Source organism: Psammomys obesus, unplaced genomic scaffold (assembly GCF_907164565.1).
Source record: "Psammomys obesus unplaced genomic scaffold, mPsaObe1.curated_primary_1811, whole genome shotgun sequence".
NCBI classification, from domain to species: Eukaryota; Metazoa; Chordata; class Mammalia; order Rodentia; family Muridae; genus Psammomys; species Psammomys obesus.
This window is the reverse complement of record NW_026592732.1, coordinates 2,340,459-2,362,816: the sequence shown is the minus strand read 5'-3', so window position 1 is coordinate 2,362,816 and position 22,358 is coordinate 2,340,459. Positions and strand designations below refer to the sequence as shown.

Sequence of the window (22,358 nt, the reverse complement as noted above, 5' to 3'; positions counted from 1 at the left end):
TCTGTATAGCTCTGGCTGCACTCACTTTGTAGACCAGGCTGGCCTCAAACTCATAGGGATCTGTCTGCCCCTGCCTCCCGAGTGCTGGGACTAAAGATGTGGCCACCACCCAGCTGGCTTACTTTTTTATTTTTATGTGTATGGGTGCTTTGCCTGCGTGTAGGCCTGGTGCCCACAGAGGCTGGAAGTCATCAGATCTTCTGGAATTGAACTCAGGTCCTCAGGAAGAGCAGCCAGTGCTCTTAACCTCTGAGCCATCTTTCCAGCCTCTATTTCTCCGCTTTGGCACATCCTTCTGTGTGGGGTTTGGTCCTTGTGTCTTCTCTTATGTGAACTGCCTTTTTGTAGCCTTTACATGTTTCTTTTTCCTATTGGTTAAGCTCAGCTACTGTGCCCATTCCGTAAGTGGGTAAATAGACATCTGGAGAGGCCATTACTAGCCCTGGTCACAAGGCCTTAGGACAGTCAGGGTTCAGGATCCAACCCCACCTCCTTCCACAGTGGGAGGAATGGGATGCGTATCTGTCCGGGTGGGTCCATGCCCCTGAGAGAAAAGAGCACAAGTCTGCTGTGCTCATATCTAGCTCAGCCACACTCTGGGGAACAAAACAGAGTCCATGCTCCACTATAGTGGGGACAGAAGGGACAAGTACCAGGAAATGATGGGCTGGGGTATGGCCCATTGGGTAGAGCACATGCCTAGTGTGAATGAAGGCCCAGGCTCCAACTTGGCACCCAGAAACCAGGCATGGCTGGGCACACTGTAATCCCAGCACTTGGGAGGTGGAGGCAAGAGGATCAGAAGTTCAGGTCGTCCGCAGTTACATGGTGAGTTTGAAGCTAGGCCACAAGGAATTCATAGATAGAGCCAGGTGTGATGGCGCAGCCCTGTAATCCCAGCACTCTGGAAGGCAGAGGTGGATCTCTGTGAGTTCGAGGCCAGCAAGACAGCCAAGGCTACACAGAGAAACCCTGTCTCGAAAGAAAGAAGAAAGAGAACGGAAAGAAAGAGGAAAAAGTCAGAGATGGGTAACTAGGAAAGTAGGTGGGTGGATAGATGGATGGGTGGATGGATGGATGGATGTAGATGGATGGGTGGATGGATGGATGGATGGATGGGTGTTTAGGGATGGGGAGCTCAGAGGTAGAACTGCTTAAGAGGCACAGGCCAAGAGTTTGATCCTTGGCACTTGGGACTGAGAATGATGTTATTTTCAAAAGTTGTTCCTTGGGGGATATTTGTTCCGCTGGAGAGGCAGCTGAGGTCAGAAAGGAAAAGGGACTTGGCCAGGGCTCCTCAGGCCCATAGTGATGGCCCAAATAAATAGGAATGGTTGTTCCACTCTCCCAGCCCCACTGAGGTTTCTGTCACTGAGGACCACCTTGATCCTCCCACCTCCATCTCCCAGGTGGTGGGACCTGGGGTTGTAGATGTCATCCTGAAGCATATACTCCCCACCTCTCAGTGTGTGCTTGAAAGGGGGGCTCCCTCTATTGACAGGCTGGCCTTGAACAGGCTATCGCCCTGCCTCAGCCTTCTGAGGAATTACATGCATGCCCATCCCACGCCTGGCTAATGGCCTTTTTCCACTCTTCCTTGGTCACAGGGGAAGATCTTTGGTCAGGGGTCGGGGTGACTTAAAAGTTGATGAGGAACTTGAGAAGGGAAGAACAGATAGTCATGGTGGCACATACCTGTCATCCCTGCACTCTGCAGACCAGGATAGACTACATGGTGAGTTCTAGGCCAGCCACCTCACCAGCCCCCTGGCACCTTTTCTTGTTCTGAACCTCTTAAACTTGCTATGGGAGCTAAAGATATGGTTGAGTGGTTAAGAGTTATCTTTTTTTTTTTTCTTTATTTTGTCATTATTATTATTTGGTTTTTTGAGACAGGGTTTCTCTGTGTAGCCCTGGTTGTCCTGGAATTCCCTCTGTAGACCAGGCTGGCCTTGAACTCACAGATATCCTTCTGGCCCCACCTCCCATGTGCTGGGATCAAAGGCCTGCGCCGCCACCACCCAGCAAGAGTATCTGTTCTTGTGGAGGAACTGGGTTTGAGCCTCAGCACCCACATGGTGACTCATGACCCTACGGCTCCAGTTCCAGGGGATCCATCACTCTCTCGTGCTCTCCGCAGTCACCAGACACACATGCGGTGCACAGACATACATTCAAGCACAGCATTCATGCTCAAAAGTAAAATTAGTGTTTTAAACAATAAAAATTAATCTTTGGGGCAGGAGAAATGTCTCAGTGGTTAAGGGTACTTTCTGTTATTGCAGAGGGTCTGGGTTCGGTTCCCAGCGCCCCCATGATAGATCACAACCATTCATAGGTACCTGCATGGTTGTACATACATACATGCATGCATACATGCATAAATACATACATACATACATATACAGGCAAAACACACACAAAATAAATCTTTAAAACATGGAAAGAACATGGTGGTGGCACACACCTTTTAATCCCAGCACTCAGGAGGCAGAGTCAGGCAGATTTCTGTTGAGTTTGAGGCCAGCCTGGTCTGCAGAGTAAGTTCCAGGACAGCCAGGACTACACAGAGAAACCTGTCTCAAAAAACCAAAATGAATAATTTAAACAATGAAGAGAGAAATTGCTATGTAGCTAAGGCTGGCCCCACGCTGAATGCTGGGCTCACAGGTGTGGGGCCCTGTGGCTTCTTGCATGCCTGGAAGCACTCTTCCGCCTGAGATGCCCCCTCCAGTCCTCCCCCCTACTGCCCTTTGTTGTTGTTGTTTGAGACAGGGTCTCACAATATAGCTCCGGCTGTTCCGGAACTAGCTCTGTAGACCAGGTTAGCCCCACGCCCAGAGCTCTGCCTGCCTCTGCCTCCCGGGCGTTGGGATTAAAGGCGTGTGCCACCACCGCCAGGCCCCTACTGCCGTTTTTTTAAGGCTGTCTTCACTCTCTAGCACTAGCTGAGGTGGACCTCACTATGTAGTCCAGGCTACCCCAGAATCTCTGGTCTTCCAGGTTCATCCTCCTCAGTGCTGGGATTACAGGTACCCTGGGCCTTGGTTTTAGACAAAGGCCGTGTGACTTCTTTACAGGGAACATGCTGAGAGGGTCAGAGGCAAGAGGCAGAAGCCTGATGAGGAAGCCAAGAGAATAGTGAAGCCGGAGGGAGTTGTGGGAAGAAACTGGGTTCCGGACTTGCTTTAAAATGCTTAAGGCTTAAGGACTCCGAAATGGCTCAGTCGGTTGACGGCCTTTGCCACCAGGCCTGAGAACCGAGGCTCACGAGGTGCCCTCTGACTTCCACGCCAAGGCTATGGCACAGGCACACGCTTCCCCATACACACAAAAAATAAGTAAAACGTAAATATATATTTAAATAATAGGCGGCTGAGTTCTGCAGATTAGGAAGGAGGTGGAGGCCATCCAGACCATGTCAGTCTGTCCTTCCTCTAGCCTTCGGTCAGGAGACAAGGTCGTCACCCTCTCTTTTCAGCTTAAAGTAAGCTGGGTTTCTTCCTCAATGGAGGCCTAGGTCAGATCTGGGGATGAAAACCAGCTGCAGGAGGCGCCGGGCTCGGCGCTCGCCCAGGCCCCTCCTCGGCGCCGGCAGACAGCGCTCCTCGGCTCCCCTCCCCCTCCCTCAGCCCCTGCCCGGGGCCCTGGCACGTCCGGCGCGCCTGATGCTTTCCAGATGTGGGCCGCGTTCTCCTTCCAACCTGGCCCTGTGCGCCCACAAGGGAGGGGTCAGGGAGCCAGGGTCCCAGCTCCAAAAAGCAATCAGGGTGGCTCAGGCCTGTCATCCCAACTCTCTAGGGAGGGTTACAAGTTCAAAGCCTGCTTAGGCCACGGAGTGAGTTCAAGGCCAACCTAGCGCAACTAAAGGAGACTGTCTCAAAATGAAGGTAAAGAGGGCCTCGGATGTAGCTCAGTGGTAGAGCTCTTGCTTAGCACGCGTGAGACTTTGGATTCAATCCCCAGTACTGGGGGGGTGACAGCTATCAGAGGCTTTTTTCCCCACCAGGTTGGCTTCCCAGTGCAGGCGGTGAAAACCAAACTGGGGTAGAGCTGTCTACCCCAGAAACGCCTCTCCCTACTCCACCCCTTCCCAGGAGAACCCTGGGAGGCAAAATGAAAAAGAACAACCCCCCCCCCCCAGCCCCCTTCCAGGCCTCGGCCCGTCCACCACACCCCCACAAAGCCCCGCCCTCGACCACACCCACACCACGCCCCTCCACAGGCCCCGCCTCCGCCGTGTGGTCCGGCGGAGAAGGCGCCCTCAGCGCCTCTCGTTTGTCTCTCGGCCAGCCCGACTGGGTCTCTGAGAGTCTGTCTCCAAGTCTGTCTGTGTGTCTGTCTGTCGCCTGTGACTCTCCCTGTGCATCCCATCTGTCCTGCGTCTGTCTCTGTACTTAGTTCCCCTGTCTCTCTCCGCACCTCTCCCCTCTCTCTGAAGTTCCCTGTCCCATTTTCGTCCACTCGCTCTGATCCCTCCCTTCCCTCACCTTCCCGGGACCCCCAGATCGTCGGTTTCTGCCCCCGGTAAGGCGTCCAGAACGCCCTGCCTTCGCCGCCCCTGCGCGCGCCTCGTGTGACTTTGGCTCGCGGGCGCCCCCGTGTGGCCAGCGGCGGGGCCTTGCGGGCGCTGAGGGTGAGCGCGGAAGCGAGCGAAGCTGTGGTGTCGCACGCGGCAGCCAGAAGTGGTGCGACCCACGCCAGGAGATGGTGTGTGACTGCGTGACAGGGAGAGCAGGAGCGGCACGGGGAAAGGAACTGGGACGGTCCGAGCAAAGCGTGACACTTTGAGACTACCAGCGAGACTGTGTCTGCCTCCCTGGGGGGGTCATGAAAAAACGGGTGGTCACGTGTGACACTAACAGGCTGGCCTATGTTTGTGGTTGCCCGTGCAAAAGTGTGTGATTGTTGGGGGGGTCTCAGATGTGAGTGCACAGGTGAGACTGGGGAAAGGCTGAAGGAGGAAGAGAGAGCACGGCGAGCATTTGCGACACAGGCTGTGGGGTCCAGCAGAAACCTGTGTCCACGACTGTGTGTGACTGTGTGTGTGTGTGTGTGTGTGTGTGTGTGTGTGTGTACACAAAACCATTGCATGTCAACCATGTATGACACTAAAAGTGTGTGGGTGTGGCGGGAATTACATGCGACCATGGGGGGGAGGAGGCGCTGTGGGCCCGTGTGTATCAGGAAACTGACCGACAGGAAATGTCAGCAAACACAGGTAACCCTGGAAAGAAAGCCTTTCGGTCCTGTGTCATAGTAGGCAATGGAGCGCTTGTCCGAGAGGCTGAACTAGTTGTATGTCGATGTGTGAGATGCTGAGAAAGTGTGAATGGGAACTTGGAGAGGACTTAAAACTGTGCTTGGCGGTAGCAGGTAACGGCGTGTTACCTCTGACACTCTCGGATAGGGTACCTGACCGCGCGACGGTGACAGCGCTTTGTGGAGACCTTTGTCATCGGGTGTTGTGTGGAGTACTGAGGCCCTGCTCTGTGACCCAGCACGGGAGCGTGCATCCCCGCGTGAGCGACTTTTGAGCATGAGCCTGTGTACCGCTAAGAGGGTCACTGTGATGGGGTGGGCCGCTCGTCTGTGTGTGCAGGAGTGAGAGGCTTGTGTGCGTGCGTGTGCACTCCCAGAAGGACCATCTTTCCCTGCAAGTGTGAAGGGGGGACTCCAGAGAAAGACGTGCTGGGAGCAGGAGTGACTGGAAAACGGGGAGAGAGAGAAAAGGAGGGAGAGACGCAGCAGGGAGAGGACCCGGAGACACAGGCCCAGGGCGTGGAGACAGGTGGTGCCTAGGAGGAGGCGGTCCTGAGGGGCTGCACCTCGGGGGAAGGGGCGGGGCTGGGAAGGGGACCGGCCGCTGCCTCGGCCAGCCTCTGTCACCCGCCAGCCATCCCAGCCCTGAGCGGCAACAGGTAGGAGGCTCCCGGCCCGGCCCCAGTAGCCGGTCGGCGGCCACTGTGTGTGCGTCTGGGACTGAATGAGTGAATGGGTGAATGAGGGAATAAATGGCTTTATACTTCCGTGTGTCTCCATCACCCCCTCTGTTCCCCTGTTTATCCCTCCCAGTCTCTCTTGTCTTTCCTTGCTCCATTTTCCTTCTGACCCCGCCATGTCCCCTTCTGTCCGGGTCCCTCCTCTCCTGTCTTCCCTATCTCCTCTGTTCCTGTCCCCTCCGTACCTCTTTCCTTCCCTATACCCTGGCCCTTTGTTCTTTTCCATATCGTCTTCCTTCAGCATCTGTCCCCTCATACATCTGTCTCCACCTCAGTCTATTTTCCTTCTCCACGTCTGTCGCTCTGGCCCTCCCTTGGCCTTTCCACTTGTCCCCCTCTCTGTCCTCTCTGCCCGTCAACAGGGCTGGCTGGATTGGCTTGCCCAACCCCTCTCCCCTGCCTGCTAATGAGCAGAGGAGCCTTTGAGGCAGCCAGGGCTGGGGTAGGGGTGGGTCCCTCAGGGTGGCGGAGGGGGCAGCTGCTGCTGAGGCCCTAATGAGGCCCCCTCTGCGCCCCTCCCGCCGAGATCTTAATTCTCAGTTCTCCCTGGAGTCGCTGCTAATTGGCCTGGGGAGGGCCCCCCCCTTCCTGGCTCAGGCTCTAACCCCAGGGGGTGAGGGCACCTGGATCCGTAGATTCTGATCAAGCACCTGTGGCCTTGTCCTTCTGGCCCTCCCCCCTCCACCTGCCTCTCAGCCTCCCATCTGTGTATCCCCTCCTTTCCCCGGCCCCTCTGCTCTCCTCCAGCCGCCTCTTGGTACACCCCGCCCCCCAATCGGGTCACCCCTCCATCCTCCTGTCCTCTAGAATCGTCACCCTTTTCTCAACCTGCCTCTGGGACCCCATTCGCTCGTAGTGCCAACCGCTTCTCCTGTTACTGGGTCACACCACAGCTTCTCACTACTCCCCGGGGGACCCAGAGTGTTCCAGGAGCCCCCCAGTCCCCACTCCTGCCGGGCATTTAACCCCTTTCCTGCCGCAGCCATGTCTAACAACATGGCCAAGATCGCTGAGGCTCGCAAGACGGTGGAGCAGCTGAAGCTGGAGGTGAACATCGAGCGCATGAAGGTGCGCACACCCGCGGGAAAACAGGTTGGGGGTCTGCGGCAGGCTTCGTTGAGGGCGGAGCCTGGAGCTGAGGCCGGATGGGGAGGTGGGGCTCCGGTCGGGGGCGTGCCCAGCCCAGGCGTGGTCAGGACACGGGGCGGGGATTCGGATGCTCCCCAGGGACCAAGCCACTAGGGCGGGTCAACTGCATCTCTACCCATCACCTGCAGGTGTCGCAGGCGGCAGCTGAGCTTCTGGCTTTCTGCGAGACGCACGCTAAGGATGACCCACTGGTGACGCCTGTCCCCGCCGCCGAGAATCCCTTCCGTGACAAGCGACTCTTTTGCACCCTGCTCTGAGCCCTCAAGAAAGCTTTATCCTCCCCCGCCGAAGTATGAAATCCAATAAACTTGGTAACCTGCTGGTGCCTGCACTCTAGGGAAAACGAGGCACGGGCGGAGCGTGGGGGCTAGCTTTGGGGGAGCCTGCGTCTGTCCCTTCTGTTTCTTTCTGAGCGTGTGTGGAGTGAGAGGTGCGGGGACGGAGAAACGCTGACCCCGCAGGAGGTGCCCGCGTAGTAGCCCTCCTCCTTTTTGCATCTTCCCAGTACTTGAGAACAGCTGGCTGCCTGCACGATAACCATACCACAGCTGAGGGAGTCGAAGGTCCCGAGCGCCCTGTAGCCTAGGCTGCCTCGTTTCCTTCACTCCCTCCGGGCAGGGACTTAGGGGCTTTGCGTAATCCATCCGGTTTCACATCGTGTTGACCCCAACACTGGCTTTTTTTTTTTTCATTAGTTTTTAAAATTTTTTTTAATGATTCCTTTTTATTTTTTATGTGCATTTGTGTTTTGCTTGCATGTATGTCTGCGTGAGGGTGTAGGATCCCCTGGGACTTGAGTTGCAGACAGTTGTGAGTTGCCATGTTTGTTCTTGGGAATTGAACCTGGGTCCTCTGGAAGAGCAGCTCTTACCATCTGAGGCATCTCTCTGGTCTCGATATACTTTATTTTTAATTATGCATTTGTGTATGTCTGTATGTGGGTATGAGCACATGAGTGCAGGTGTCCAGGGAGGCCAGAAGAGAGGGTGTCAGAACCCCTAGAGCTAGGGGGACTGTGAGCTGTTCAGTGTGAATGCTGGGAACCGAACTCGGGACCTCTGGAAGAGCAATAGGTGTTCTTTATGTAGTATTTTATCTATCTGCAAGTATACCTGCATGCCAGAGGAAGGCATCAGATCCCAGTATAGATGGTTATGAGCCACCAAGTGGTTGCTGGGAACTGAACTCTGGTCCTCTGGAAGAGCAGACAGCACTCTTAACCTCTGAGCCATCTCTATGCTGTACATGTTCTTAACCACTGAGCAAACTCTCCAGAAACCTACACACCTACACTGACACCTCTCCACCCCCCACCCCTTTGACAGGCTCTCCTTCCCTAGCTCTGGCTGTCCTGGAACTTGCTTTGTAATCCAGGTTTACCTCAAACTCACAGAGATGCCTCTGCCTCCTGAGTGCTGGGATTAAAGGAGTGCACAAACATCCCCCCCCCCCTTAGGTACTGGGGATTTGAGCCCAGGACAAACAAGCAATTTACTATGAAGCGGAACCCCAGCCCCTCACTGACGGATTTTAGGCAAATGCTTCCCATTAATTGATTTCACCAGTCCTCATTTTACTCTACATTTTACTTTTTTTTTTTTTCCTTTTGTTTTGAAATTTTGGTGTGGTTGTTTTCGAGACATGGTTCCTCTGTGTAGCCCTGGCTGTCCCTAAACTTGCTTTGTAGACCAGGCTGGCCTCGACCTCAGAGGTCTGCCTGCTTCTGCCTCCCAAACGCTCGGTTTAAAGGCGTGTCCCACCACATCTGGCTCTTTTCTTTAGAGACAGGTTTCACTGAGTAGCCGGGGCTGCAGGCCTGCCTCACTGACCTCGCTCTTAATGGCTACACCACCCCCACTCACTCTTTCAAATCATTCCTGGACACCTGCTGGCTGGGGCAATGCTGGGAATGTGACTAGGGCAGAGACAGCCCTGGTTCCAGGCATCCGGACACTGGCCTCCGCGGGGCAGAGCTGAGATGAGAGAGTGAGAGAGAGAGAGAGAGCTCCTGGCCCAGCTTGGGACCCATAGAGGAGTTTCTTGTGGAGAGGATATTTGGGTTCCTATGCAGTGTTGGTAAGACTTAGGCACCCAGAAAAAAAAAAAAAAAAAAAAAAAACATCCTTGGTTAGCCAGATGGTGGTGGCGCACGCCTTTATTCCCAGCACTTGGGAGGCAGAGACAGGTGGATCTCTGAGTTTAAGGCCAGCCTGGTCTACAGAGTGAGTTCCAGGACAGCCAGGGCTACACAGAGAAACCCTGTCTCAAAAAACAAACAAAAAATGAAAGAAACTCGTGTTAGAAACAATAAAGGCAGTCAGTCATTCAGGGGACCCCCTCTGATTTCCTCCTGTGTTATCTTAATTTGGGGTCCTGTGGGCTCCAACTCAGCCATGTTTTTCTTAACTGTGAGGACAAAGGACCCCTACTATGTTCACCAATACACCGTATGGAGCGGTGCCTACACAACTTGCAGTTGTGGTTTGGAGGCTATTTTTGGCCTAGATGATGCTTAAACACGTTCTTGATTTGGTTGCGACAGGGAACTGATTTCTCATCAAACTCCTTATTTCCTGCTTCCCCGAGGGTAAATTTTTAAAATTTGTTTATTTATTTATTTTTAACACAAGGTTTTGTTATGCAGCCCAGGGTGGCTTCAGACCCACTATCCTCTCGCCTCAGCTCTCTGAATGCTGGGATTACTGGTGTGCGCCTACATGCCTGGCCTTCCCTGGCATTTTGCAAGGCTTCTGTGCTTTTCAGCTGGACAGTGCCCCACTGTTGTCCCCGTTGTGTGACTTTTCCTTGGGAGGCACACACGAACAAATATTCCAATCGAATCCAGCTTGGGGACCCAATTAACTTGTTGAGGTGACTTACAGGAAACACTGGTGACTCAAAGGCAGCTGATGACTCGAGAAAGCTGATCTCTGAGCTTCCAGCCCAATGAGTGTGCAGCTCCATTCAGTATCGTCCTGTCAGGTTTGGTTTGGCCGAGAAAACTCACTTCAGAGAAGCTTAAAATTGAAAGTGTTATTTTCTGTGCACGCAGGGAGGCATCCAGTTTGGGTTCTGAACTATGTCCCGGAAGGGAGATTATACAACATTTTATTTTATTGGTTTTGGTTTTTTGAGACAGGGTTTCTCTGTGTAGCCTTGGCTGTCCCGGACTTGCTTTGTAGACCAGGCTGGCCTTGAAGTCACAGAGCTGTACCGCCTCTGCCTCCCTGAGTGCGGGGATTACAGGCGTGCCCCACTGTGAAGGGTTGGACAACACTTTTTAAAGGATGAGAATACAAAGGGTGCAGGAGCGGGGTAGGCTGTTGTATTGACCAATCGTATTTGACACAAGGGGTTGAGCAAGGAAGTGAACGTGGGTGACTGGGTCTTTCCAGGTCATCTGACTGCAGGACCCTTGAATCAGCTTTTTACAATTGGATCTCCTTCTGGACCCGGGATTTAAGGGAACAAAGGGGTGGGCCAGCTGCATGTAATTAACAAGTTGAGACAGGCAACACATATACAACTTGTGTGCCTTAGCTTAGATAACTGATTAACAGACAAACATGAAACATCTGAAGAAGACAGGATACTTGGGTACTAGGCCTGGGAACATGCACAGTTCTGACACTGCCAGCAAAATGAAACTTGTTCCTGAGATGGCTGGACCCAGGAAACTGTCTCTCAACAGTCCGACTGTCTTGACCCACCAGCACCCAAGCTTAAGCTTGTTCCCAACTAGTTTATATAACTCAACCCGTTTATTCTAATCCACATTTGCCACGTGGCCCATTATGTCTGACTTCTGACTTCCTCCATGTCGGGCTGGTGACACTACCCTCCACCCTCACCTCCCCACACCTCACCTTCACACCCCTCACCCCTCACCATTAATTACTCCACCTCCCCACCCCGCTTAACCTGATACTTTCCCAGAGTTCCCATCTCTACCTGGAAATCTCGCTTAAGTCTCGCCCATCCTCTCCTGCTGGCAGCTCCTTGTTAAACCAATCAGAAGATGCTTTAGGCAGGCGAGGAAGGATGGTAGCACAGCCTCACACTGCACCAACAGGTAATCCCAGCCGAGGAGTCTGTGTCCCCAGCAATCGTGTACCGCTTATGTAACTGCCAAGGGGCCTCTGTGGATCTGGTGACTTTATGAGCTTCGCGGGCCTTGAAGTTTCTGTTGTTTTCTGAGTCTCAGGTGCCCTCCCCCTCCCTCGAGGGGAGAACTGTTTTGGCTGGAGGAGCAGCTTACAGCCATTCCGGCTGGGGGCTGCTTCAGGGCTTCCTTCAGTAGAATGAGAAAGAAAATGCTTCTTTTGAAACTAGGGAAGGGCTGATGTGTTTGTCGCGTGGCTAGGGCCTGAGTTCAGTCCTTAGCACCCCTGTGAAGCGCTGGGGATGGTGGAACACGGTGGTAATCCCCCTGAGGCTGGGGAGGCTGAGACTCAGCAGGCTAGCTAGGACCCAGGGAGAGGCCCTATCTCAACCAACCAACCAGGGGATGGTTAATGCAGAACAGTATCTGAGGTTGCCCTCTGGCCTCCCTGCGCACGCATACCTGTATATGCGCGCACGCACTCGCACAGGCCTTGTGTGCACAAGGACACGCTTGCAGCCTTTGCATGTCTGTAGGCACACATGTCCATACAACGACCCAACTCGTGCCTATGCACACATGAGCATGCTCACACAAAACCGTGCCTGCACCTGCGAGTGTGTGCTCACACCCCCCCCCCCCAAGGGAAAGGCAAACTTGATTGATCTGGTTGGTCACTGAATTCGAAACCACCCTCCTCAGACCCCCCTTAGCCTGCACCCCGCATCAGAGTCTGTTGTTTCAGCCGATGGAGACTGGACTCTGTCTCCTGAAGTGGTTCATGGGGCTTTCCTCCTCGGGAGGCCTGGTGTGAGCCTGGCAAGTGCTCTACATTTGCACTGGACTAGGCTCCCCTGGGCCCCTACTCTGAGCTTCCTGTAGAATAGAGGCAGAAGCAGCTGTAATTACATCTCCTTCCTGCTCCCACCTCTCAGCCTGCTCCAGCCTGTTTGCATCATGTCTGTGGAAGCCCCAAGGGAAAAGGGGGACAGAGAGAGAGAGAGCCAAGGATGAACTGGGGGTGGGGAAGGAGTGGGGAAGGGCAGCTGGCAGGGCCCAGAATGCAAAACTTCTAATTGCCACAAACCCAGCCCTTCACAGTTCAGAGCTTGAAGGAATCTGGACTCCCAGAACCGCTGAGCCCCAAGGTTCAATTTCTTTCTCTCTTTTTAGATTTTATGCTCTGTGTGTGTGCGTGCGTGTATGGAGGTCAGAGGACAACTTATGAGAGTTGGTTCTCTTTTTCCACCATGTGGTTCCTGGGGGATGAAACTCAAGTCATTGGGCTTGATGGCAGGTGCCTTTGCCTGCTCAGCCATCTCACCAGCCCTCCAATTTCTTCTCTCTCTCTCTCTGCCTTCCTTCCGTCTTTCTTTCTTTCTTTCTTTCTTTCTTTCTTTCTTTCTTTCTTTCTTTCTTCCTTCCTTCCTTCCTTCCTTCCTTCTTTCCTTCTTTTCTCTCTCTCTCTTTCTTTCTTTCCTTCTTTCTTTTGACAAGGTCTTGCTTTACAGTGTAGCCCTGCAGGTCTGGAACTCACGATGTAGTCCAGGCTAACCTAGAACTCATGCTGATCCTTTTGCTTCTGCCTCCTGAATGCTGGGATTTCAGGCTGCTATGATTTCTCCCCCCTGAGGGAGGATCTAGCTTTGTATCCTTTGGTTTGCCTCAAGCTCCCAGCTCCTCCTGCCTCCTCAGCTTCTCCGGTGCTCTCACCCTGTAGCCCAAACTGGCCTTGAACTCAGAGCAAGTCTTTCTGCCTCCTCCACCTTGACAGTGCTGGGGTTAGAGGTGTAAACTCCCCCAGGCTCTACCTTTCCAGAGTCTTCCAGACTTGTGAAGAAGGAACAACTTGGCCAACATAGACCAGTGCTTCTCAACTTGTGGGTTGGGGAACATGGGAAAACGCAGCTATTTACATTATGGTTCATAACAGAAGCAAAATTACAGTTATGGAGTAGCAAGAAAAATTATTTTGAGGTTGGGGGGTCACCATAACATGAGGAACTATATTACTGGGTTGCAGCCTTAGGAAGGTTGAGGACCACTGGGCTAGACTGTCAGAATTTAGGGCCCTTCCAGACTGGAATCTGGGTAGTCTAAGCCTCCCTTCTGCACCTTGCTGGTTTTAGGGAGGCTGTTGAAAAAGCCGGGGGGTGTAATTGTCAAGAGGGAAGCCAGGAGATTGAGGGAGAGCAGTGACAGAAATTTGGAGGAGTCAGAAACCTGAAGTGGGGGCAGGGAGACGAGATTAGCCATAGAGCCACCAGACACCAGAAGCACCGGTTTAACTAATCTCATTAGCTTCACAGTCCCAAATGGCCATGTCTCTGGTCACCCCTGCCCTTTCCTGTCACCCTCAGCTCTGAGGTCAGCTTTGAGGACCAGGATCTAGTTGGGGTGAGACTCAGGCCAAGAAGTGGGGGTGTCAGGGTGTGTGTGCTCACACGCCTAAGGAAGTGTTTGCTTCCCATCTGCTCCTCCCAGTTCCCTGCTGCATTGCTCTGGTTGTCCAGTTCTCATGAGTTCCTTGCCTCCTGCTCTTCATCCCCTATGCTCTGGAGTGGTGCTGGCTTGTCTCAAGAGACCTGGGAGTGAGGGAAAAGAGAAAAACAAAACTCAAAAAAGCAGAACAGCCTGGAAGTGTCTTGAAACTTCTTGAAGCAGAGCTAGGGGACAAGTCAGGCCTTACAGCAGGCATGGGTGGCAGGTGGCACATATATGGACTGCATGGATTGAGTGGAGCATGATCATGCCCCCAGGGCCTCCACCAGGGAGAAAGGGATTAAGGAGTCAGGGAGAGTGGGTTCTGAATCAGCCAGGACCTGCTCACCGAAGCTTTGCACACCCTCACTGCATGGCGTCTTCTGAGCATCTCTGTGTCCCTCCAGCCTTGGTACACAATGTTTCTTAGGTTTGTCAAGGGAATGATGGCTCTAGCGGCTATCTGAGAAACAGGCAGGATGAAGCGTCTCTTCTTTTTACACAATACCCCATGGCTGGGACTTAGTTGAAGCAGAAGCCCTTTTCCTTAGATGACGCTGCGAGTTTTGAGAGGTGGGGCAGGGGAGATGGCTCATTTTATGACGGCACCTTCCTCCAAGCCTGTCGACCTGAGTTCAGTCCCCAGGACCCACTCACATGGTGGAAGAAGAGAACCAATACCCACAATTTGCCCTCTGACCTCAGTATGCCTTGGCACATGGGCAGAAACATACTTAAACTCAATGAATAAGATTTAAAAAAAAAAAAAAAAGCCAGGCACAGTGGCACGCAGCTGTAATCCCAGCACTCAGGGAGGCAGAGTTCAAGGCCAGCCTGGTCTGCGAAGAGTCCAGGGTGGCCAGGCTACACAGAGAAACCCTGTCTCGAAAAACAAACAAACAAAAACCCCAGACACTATGTTGATACATGCCTCCAAAGACACCTGTGACCTGGCAGTGCACACCCTCACCCACTTCACAGATACTCGCCTATCTGTGCACAACACATACAGCAGCAAAAGTATGGTCAGGGAGCTGGGGAGATGGCTCAGCACTTGTTCCTGCAGAGAACCTGGGTTGATTTCCCAGCACTCACATGGTAGCTCGTAAGTGTCCAGAACTCTCCTTCCAGGGGTTCCCACATCTGCCTCTGCCCTCCGTGGGCACCAGGCATGCAAGTGGTGCACAGACATACATGTGAACAAAACACTCATACAGGTAAAATGAATAAATCTAAGTTTTTGGCAAATCACATATCTGTACACCTGGCTATACCTATGCACACCCATCTGGACATATGTCTGCACACTCTCACCTTTGAGTCCTATGTGTTTCTACCCCACCTCGTAGAAAGCAGCCAGCTAAGGTCCTGGTCAATGAAGATGCCCACAGAAGCTATACAGTGTTACACACACACACACACACACACACACATGTGTGCACGCACGCACACACACACTCACACTTGCAGTCTTACATGCCAAGTCCCAGGCTCCCATCACCCTCTCTCTGATCCCCACACTCCTCTCCTCTGGGAACTATGTTTCTGAGTCGTTCTCTGTAGTGTCTGTCCCTTTGGCCTTTTCCTCCTCTTCTGAGGAACCCTGGGGTCCCTTGGGGAGGCTGAGTCCTGCTGTCTGTGTGGGTAGAAGGCGGTCTGCTGAGTCACCCTCCCAGGGCGGCTCCCACCACCTTGCTCTGCTCCTGGAAACCGTGTGCTGGGTGTGCACATGGCCCAGCCCTCACGTGAAGGCCCCTGGCACCAGACAAAGGGATGCATAGAGCCAGGGTCTCTTTTCCCCCTCATCACTGCCCCATACTTACTCTGTTTGTTTTCTGACCCTTGCAGGGAGTCTTTTACAGTTTAGGGTGACCTGGGGCTCACTGTGTAGTTGATGGTGACCTTGAACTTCTGGCCCTCTTACCTACACCTCTGGAGGGCACAGCACCACACCCTGAGCTACCTACTTCTGACCCAGGAGCAGGGCAGAGGCACCTGGAGCAGGGCAGACTCTGGCTTCCACAGGGTAATGGCTGTTAGAGGTGCAAGAAAGGAAACCGCAGCCTACAAGGGTGCGGGGGCTCATCCAAGGTCCCTGGGCAGAAAAGCCGGGGACTTCCCGAGCTAAGTGATGGTGATGGGGACAGGAAATCAGCAGGAGAAAGCTCCGGGAAGCAGAGGTCCCACCTCCTGCTCGAAACTCCCCTAATGCTAAGACAGGACGCCAAGCCTGCCAGGCGTCATCCTTCATTAATATGATATGACTTCCTGAGTTCCCTCTGGTCTGCCTGGGAACCAGAGACCATGACAGGGACCACATGGCCTCCCCCACCCCCGGCAGGCTCCTCACTCCCCAGAGTAGGGATGGGTGGTCCTTTGGGGATCCCAGAGCAGCTGGAACTGGGGATCCATCCTGTCGGAAACCAGGGATGCCAGCTGGGTGGCAGCTGGACACAGATGATAGGAAGATGTGGTCATGGGGGCAGGGGGGACAGAGAGGGCAAGGCAACAGCTGCCTGCTGTCCAGCCCTAGTGTCAGGGACACTGCTGCCCTTGAACATGAAACACCTCTGCACGGACCTTTGTCCTGCTCCAAGGCAGGCCTGGAGTGGGTGGAATGCTGGACACAGTCACACACCCAGGAGGCTGCTGGGACCCGGATCATGGAAGAGGAGACTCGGGTTAACCAACTCTCTGCCCTTGCCAAGGACTATCATGCATCAGGAAGGTGGTCACATTGGTACAGAAATGAAAGTCAAAGGGCTGTGTAAGCTCTTCACTAAAACTGTCTCCCTGAAAAACGAGGCTGTCACAGCTGGGTGTGTGCAGGGGCTCAGAGTTTGAATGCTAGCACACTGGGGACGGCAGCAAGAGAATTGTTGAGAAAGTTTGAGGCTAGCCTGGAACGGATAGTGAGACCTTGCGTCACACAAACAAATAAAAACAAAACAAAGCTTGCTGGGCTTTGGTGCCAAACAGATACCTGAGGTTGATCCCGGGATCAACATGGCAGAGAGAGAAAACTGGCTCTGGCAAATTGTTCTCTGACCTTAAGGCCCCCTCTGGCCCTCATCAACTGTGAGAAAGCAGGAACTATGGAGTCAGTGAGAAGGTCCCATAACAACTGCGCTGACACACTGATTTGAGAGGAGGTATTCTGAGGGAGCCTTGTGTGGGGGAGCAATGCTGGAGCCCGAGATGGCTATCCATCACCAAAGTGTTTTTGTTGGAGGTCAATGTCATCAGTGATTGGCCTAGGGCCTGGAAGTGCTATGCTGAGATGCAAGAGTTCAGCCTTTAATGGTGGGTCATCAAAGCCCTGTAAACTGGAGACCACAGATGGACTGTGTGTCCTGACACAGGACTCTGAGATCCTAGTCTAGGAGCTCAGGGATGAAGTCTGGCCAGGCTACCTCCTTCCTTAACTCCTGGAAGGAGTGAATTGTGTCCAGGGACCAGGGTTCTCCGGGGTGTCTGGAAAACACTACATCATGGAGGAATTTCCTCATCATTTCTCAATCCCAGGGCCAGGCCCTAACCCCAGGGCCTGAAGCCCAGAATAGCTTTCAGAGGCCACGGCACAGACAGGTCAGGCTGCAGCCAGGCTGGAGAACCACTCAGCGCTAGGGCCTGCCTGGCCCGCCTTGTGAATTTTGAATCTGGGTGACATGAACAGGGACTTAGATATGAACGGAGTGGTGGAGGGAAGACAGTGAGAGAGAGAGGCAGACAGAAAGAGACAGGGAGAGAGAGACAGAACAGAAACAGAGAGACAGAGAAACAGAGAGAAAGAGACAAAGAGAGACAGAGAGAGAAACAGACAGAAAGACAGAGACAGAACAGAAACAGAGAGACAGAAACACACAGAGAGAGATGGACAGACAGAGACACACAGAGAGGAACAGAGAAACGGATGAGGTGCTGGGGTAGACAGCATAGAGGCTGAGGGTGGGGTAGTGGTAGTGGGTGGTTGTGCCGGGGACTGTGAGGAGGGGTCGGAGGGGAGGCAGAGGCAAGCAATGGATGCTCAGAGCAGTGGATGGGGTACAGGCCGGGGAAAGCAGGCACGGAGCCCAAGGGGACCTCTAGAGACCAGCTCAGGGGGAGGAAGGCGGGGCAGAGAGGAAATGAAAAAAGCTGGGGCGAGTAGGCAAGATGAGGAGGGAGGGCGGGCCCTCCGAGGGAGAAGCTGACAGAAACCTACACAGACCCGCAGACAGGGACAGGACACACAAAAGGCAGAGGTGCCGAGGGGTCCAGAGAGCAGAAATGTAAAGGAGGTGGCAGAGAACCCCAGAGGAAGGGACTGAGGACAGTGGGCACTGGAGGCACAAGGGGACAAGGAAAGAGACATCAAGAGAAGGGAAGAAACACGAGAGTGACAGACACTAGAGAAGACACAAACAAACAAGAGAAAGAAGCACACACCGGGAAGTGACGGAGGTCCCAGCTGCTGTGAGGGCCTTGGCCAGCGGTGGACAACCTGGTGGCCCCCTTCCCACCCCTGGGAGCCTTCTCGTGTAGGGTGGCCGGGAGCGGCAGGGCATGGCTGACTCTTGCCGGAACCTCACCTACGTGCGAGACTCGGTAGGACCTGCCACCAGCACCCTGATGTTCGTGGCTGGTGTGGTGGGCAATGGGCTGGCACTGGGCATCCTGGGTGTGCGACGGAGGTCACACCCATCGGCCTTTGCCGTGCTGGTCACTGGGCTGGCGGTGACAGATCTGCTGGGCACGTGCTTCCTGAGCCCTGCGGTGTTCGTGGCCTATGCTCGAAACAGCTCGCTGCTGGGCCTGGCCCACGGTGGGTCAGCGCTGTGTGACACTTTCGCCTTTGCCATGACTTTCTTTGGCCTGGCCTCCACACTCATCCTCTTTGCCATGGCTGTGGAGCGATGCCTGGCACTCAGCCACCCCTACCTGTACGCCCAGCTGGACGGGCCGCGCTGCGCGCGCCTGGCCTTGCCTGCCATCTATGCTTTCTGTTGTCTCTTCTGCTCGTTGCCCCTTCTGGGCCTGGGTGAGCATCAGCAGTACTGCCCCGGGAGCTGGTGCTTCATCCGTATGCGTTCCACCCAGCCTGGTGGCTGTGCCTTCTCCCTGGCCTACGCCAGCCTCGTGGCCCTGCTGGTGACCTCCATCGTCTTCTGCAATGGCTCCGTCACCCTCAGCCTCTGTCACATGTACCGACAACAGAGGCGCCACCATGGCTCGGCAGTGCCCACCTCTCGGGCACGAGAGGATGAGGTCGACCACCTGATTCTGCTGGCCCTGATGACCGTCATCATGGCCGTGTGCTCCCTGCCTCTCACGGTGAGTGTCCCTTGGAGCTGAGGTGCAGGGGGAGGGGAGGAAGGCAGCACCCCGCTCTGCTCTCTATCCAGCATGCTCATTTGGGCAGATGTAGAAATTGAGGCTCAGAAAGGGTCAGACAGTGACTCTGTCTTCCATCTAACAACTCTTGACAACCCTAAGAAGTCTCTCCACTTTCTTTTGCTCCACTAGATGCCCTCCAGCCCTTAGTTGTCCCCTGTCAACACCTCTCCACCCAGCTGCCCAATCAAACACACCGTTGTGATGATAACAGCGTCCACAATTCACAAACACTCGATTTCTGCTGACACAAAGCATAATGGCTTCCAAATGCCTCTTCAGATGAATTTCAAATTAGCTTTACACAATCATCTTAGAAGCACTGGGCAGGAAATGACCCTAAGGTCCCATCCTGTCACCCTCTCCACAGGAGGATGATAGTGCCTGTTTTCCACGCTCACACAGGCTGAGTCTCTGTCTGGGCTCTCTCATCCCGGAGCCTGGCAGTATAACCCACGAGCACCCCACTCACTCCCAGAGCCTGGGCCCCACCCTGCCTTCCCTCCCCTCCCAGCCTCCCACTCTCAGTCCTCCCACAGGGACCTTTGAGCTGTCCTTCCCACTATAGCAGCCTGTGAGGCTGGCGCCCTCCAGCCACACCTTTGTGCTGGGTGCGTGGGATGGATTTTGGGGTGTTTAAGCCTCCTGAGGGTTACCAGTGGCTGACAAACCTACCTCCGAGGGTGGCTCCACATGAGGTTTTGGGAGCCTCAGAGGGCTCAGGCATCTTCGGGGGGAGGCGGGGGAGGGGACGGGGAAGGTCCCTCAGCTGCAAAGGGTCAGTCTGGTGGGTGGCTGCCCACCTCTCCACTCTGTCTTCCCTCTGCCAGCCATTTGCTGTCTCCTGAGACTTTCCTGTCCTCTGCTCCCCGGATGCATGTGCATGTCAGCAACTCAGCCTACATCTTTCTTCATCTTATCTCATTTCCTTCCCCTCCAACCTGCCACAACTCTTTATCCCTGTGGGTAGGAAGTTCAAGATGGGGGTGTAGGGTCGGGGGAGGACAAACCTGCGATGCATCTGACATCCGCCCTGCCCCTCAGATCCGAGGCTTCACCCAGGCTATCGTCCCGGACAGCAGTGAGATGGGGGACCTCCTTGCCTTCCGCTTCAATGCCTTCAACCCCATCCTGGACCCCTGGGTCTTCATCCTTTTCCGCAAGGCTGTCTTCCAGCGTCTCAAGCTCTGGTTATGTTGCCTGTGTGCCCGTTCTGTCCAGGGGGACTTGCAGATGCCCCTTTCCCAGGCCTCATCGGGGAGAAGAGACCCACAGGTCCCCACTACTCTCCAAGCTAAGGACGGGAACTGGGTGCCCCTGTCATCCTGGGGCACTGGGCAGGTGGCACCATTGACTGCTGGGCCTCTGTCTGGTGGTAACAGCTGCTCTGTGGGAATGCCATCCAAAACGGAGACCATGGTTGCCTGCTCCCTTTGCTGATATCTAAGCTGGTCTGCATGCCACCCTGGGCCCATTGATGCAGAACCAGAAGGCAGGTCAGGGATTCAGCCGATAATGGTGGAAGCCACATATTTGACCCCTAAAGTCTGGGGGTGTCTGCTGCTGTTTCTCCTCCCAAGGTGGTTATGGGCCTTGGGAAGAGAATAAGGGACGCCGAAGTTTCTGTGGCTCTCAAGAAGGATTCTCTCAAAATAACCAGGGCCTGGCCTAGCTGCTCTGTCCCTAGGATCCTCCATCCATCTCGCTGTCTAAATATTTAGGGAGCAGAAAAATTCCCAGCAGCTTCTGTGGAAGTGAGTCTGCTGGGGTTAGTGTGTCTGCTCTCCTCTTTCACTGAGGCGGGCCTTGGCTGCCCACCCCAGGTCCCCAGGGGACACAGCCATGCCCTCTCCCAAGCCATTCCAGCAACTTCTCTCAGAAACGTTCCCCCCCCCATGCTTCCCATCCCCCACCTGACGTCGGGGGGGGTGGGGTGTCCTGAATCCCAAAAGGAATCGGGAAGAAGGAAAGGCCACTGGACTGCAGGTGACGCTGCGGGACACGTGTCTGGCACAGAAACGGCCACAGCTTGGAATTGTGCTATGAGGATTTGGTGGGAGGATACAGGGACAAAACAGAGATGGTGGTGATGTAGCAGGCAGGGTCCCAAAGACTTCATAGGAATACCGGTGCACGTCCCCAGCCTGCCCCCTCTCCCCACCCTCCATTCTGGAACAAATAACTGCCTCCTTTTAGAACTGGACTTCAACATGTTTGGAATCTTTACAAAGATTCCACTCACTCATCCATCCATCCATCCATCCACCCATTCAACAAACTCCCAGGGGACCCTGAAGTCAGCAGGTCTGCCTGCCTGGGACTGGGGATACAGACAAGTCCCCGGCCTCCGAGGAAAGAATCCGGGGCGCTTGGGAATGAGTTGGCCGGTGCATGAAGGGAAGTGAGTCAGCTGGAGAGCTGGGCCAGGGGAGGGTCAACAGATGCTACTCACTTCTGCCCTGGTTCCTGTTTCACATCCACTCTGGTTGTCCTCCTGTCTGCTTGGCAGCATATTAACAGAGCCTTTCCAGAGAGGGTAATCCCCCAGTCTGGGTCACACAGCGAAAATGTGGAGTAGGTCTGTATGTTACCCTCTCTCATGGCCTCTCTCTGTACCTCAGTGAGGATTAAATGACCCACTCCCAAAAGAGCAACTTAGCACAGGACCTGAGAGGGCGCCACAGTGGGGGTTACTGCTCTTGCTGTCAATATCGTTGTCTCGGCAAACATTGATTAGGAAGCAAAGCAAGGATTTCTTTTGGCTCTTTTTCCACCCAATAAATATATTTCAGATCACATTAAGGAAGGGTAAGGAGTGTCAAGAGAGGTGAAAACAGGCTGAGGTAAGCCGGGCATGGCGATGTTTGCCTGCAACTCCAACACTATGCTCAGGCAAGAGGATTGGGGTTCAGGGTCACCCAAGTACTACATAGAGAGTTCAAGGTCAGCATGGGGCATTTTAGACTTCAAAACCAAATGACAACAGATAAGTCCACAAAACAAACCAGGATGAGGTGACCAGTAAGCAGGTACTGGAGACTATTGTTTGGTGACAGTTGCTGGCAGCGTAAATGGGCCAAATACCACTGAATGTGTAATAGTCTGTGAATGGAAAATGGTTAAAATGGTACTTTTTATTTACGGGTATTTTACCACAATAAAAAAAAAAATGTGATGCTGACAAATGAAAGCTTCTAGAAACTTCTGTGTTATTTTTTAAAAAGGTGTGTGTGCGTGTGTGTGTGTGTGTG

The 22,358-nt window shown here is 53.9% G+C and overlaps 2 protein-coding genes across 3 annotated transcripts; both read left to right on the top strand.

Moving 5' to 3' along the window:
- Window positions 1-5,872: 5,872 nt before the first annotated feature.
- Window positions 5,873-7,474, top strand: Gng8 (G protein subunit gamma 8). 2 transcript variants are annotated; one of them, XM_055615633.1, is made up of 3 exons: window positions 5,873-5,921; window positions 6,985-7,070; window positions 7,280-7,474. In XM_055615633.1, exons 2-3 carry the CDS (start codon window positions 6,987-6,989, stop codon window positions 7,406-7,408), a joined length of 213 nt encoding a protein of 70 aa, XP_055471608.1. In that variant the 5' UTR covers window positions 5,873-5,921; window positions 6,985-6,986; the 3' UTR covers window positions 7,409-7,474. The 2 variants fall into 2 exon arrangements, with proteins under 2 accessions (XP_055471608.1, XP_055471609.1); XM_055615634.1 differs by having other exon boundaries at window positions 5,879-5,921; window positions 6,810-7,070.
- A 10,494-nt stretch (window positions 7,475-17,968) lies between these two features.
- On the top strand, window positions 17,969-22,281 carry Ptgir (prostaglandin I2 receptor). The gene is made up of 2 exons (XM_055615576.1): window positions 17,969-19,047; window positions 20,152-22,281. Exons 1-2 carry the CDS (start codon window positions 18,280-18,282, stop codon window positions 20,545-20,547), a joined length of 1,164 nt encoding a protein of 387 aa, XP_055471551.1. The 5' UTR covers window positions 17,969-18,279; the 3' UTR covers window positions 20,548-22,281.
- Window positions 22,282-22,358: the final 77 nt, after the last annotated feature.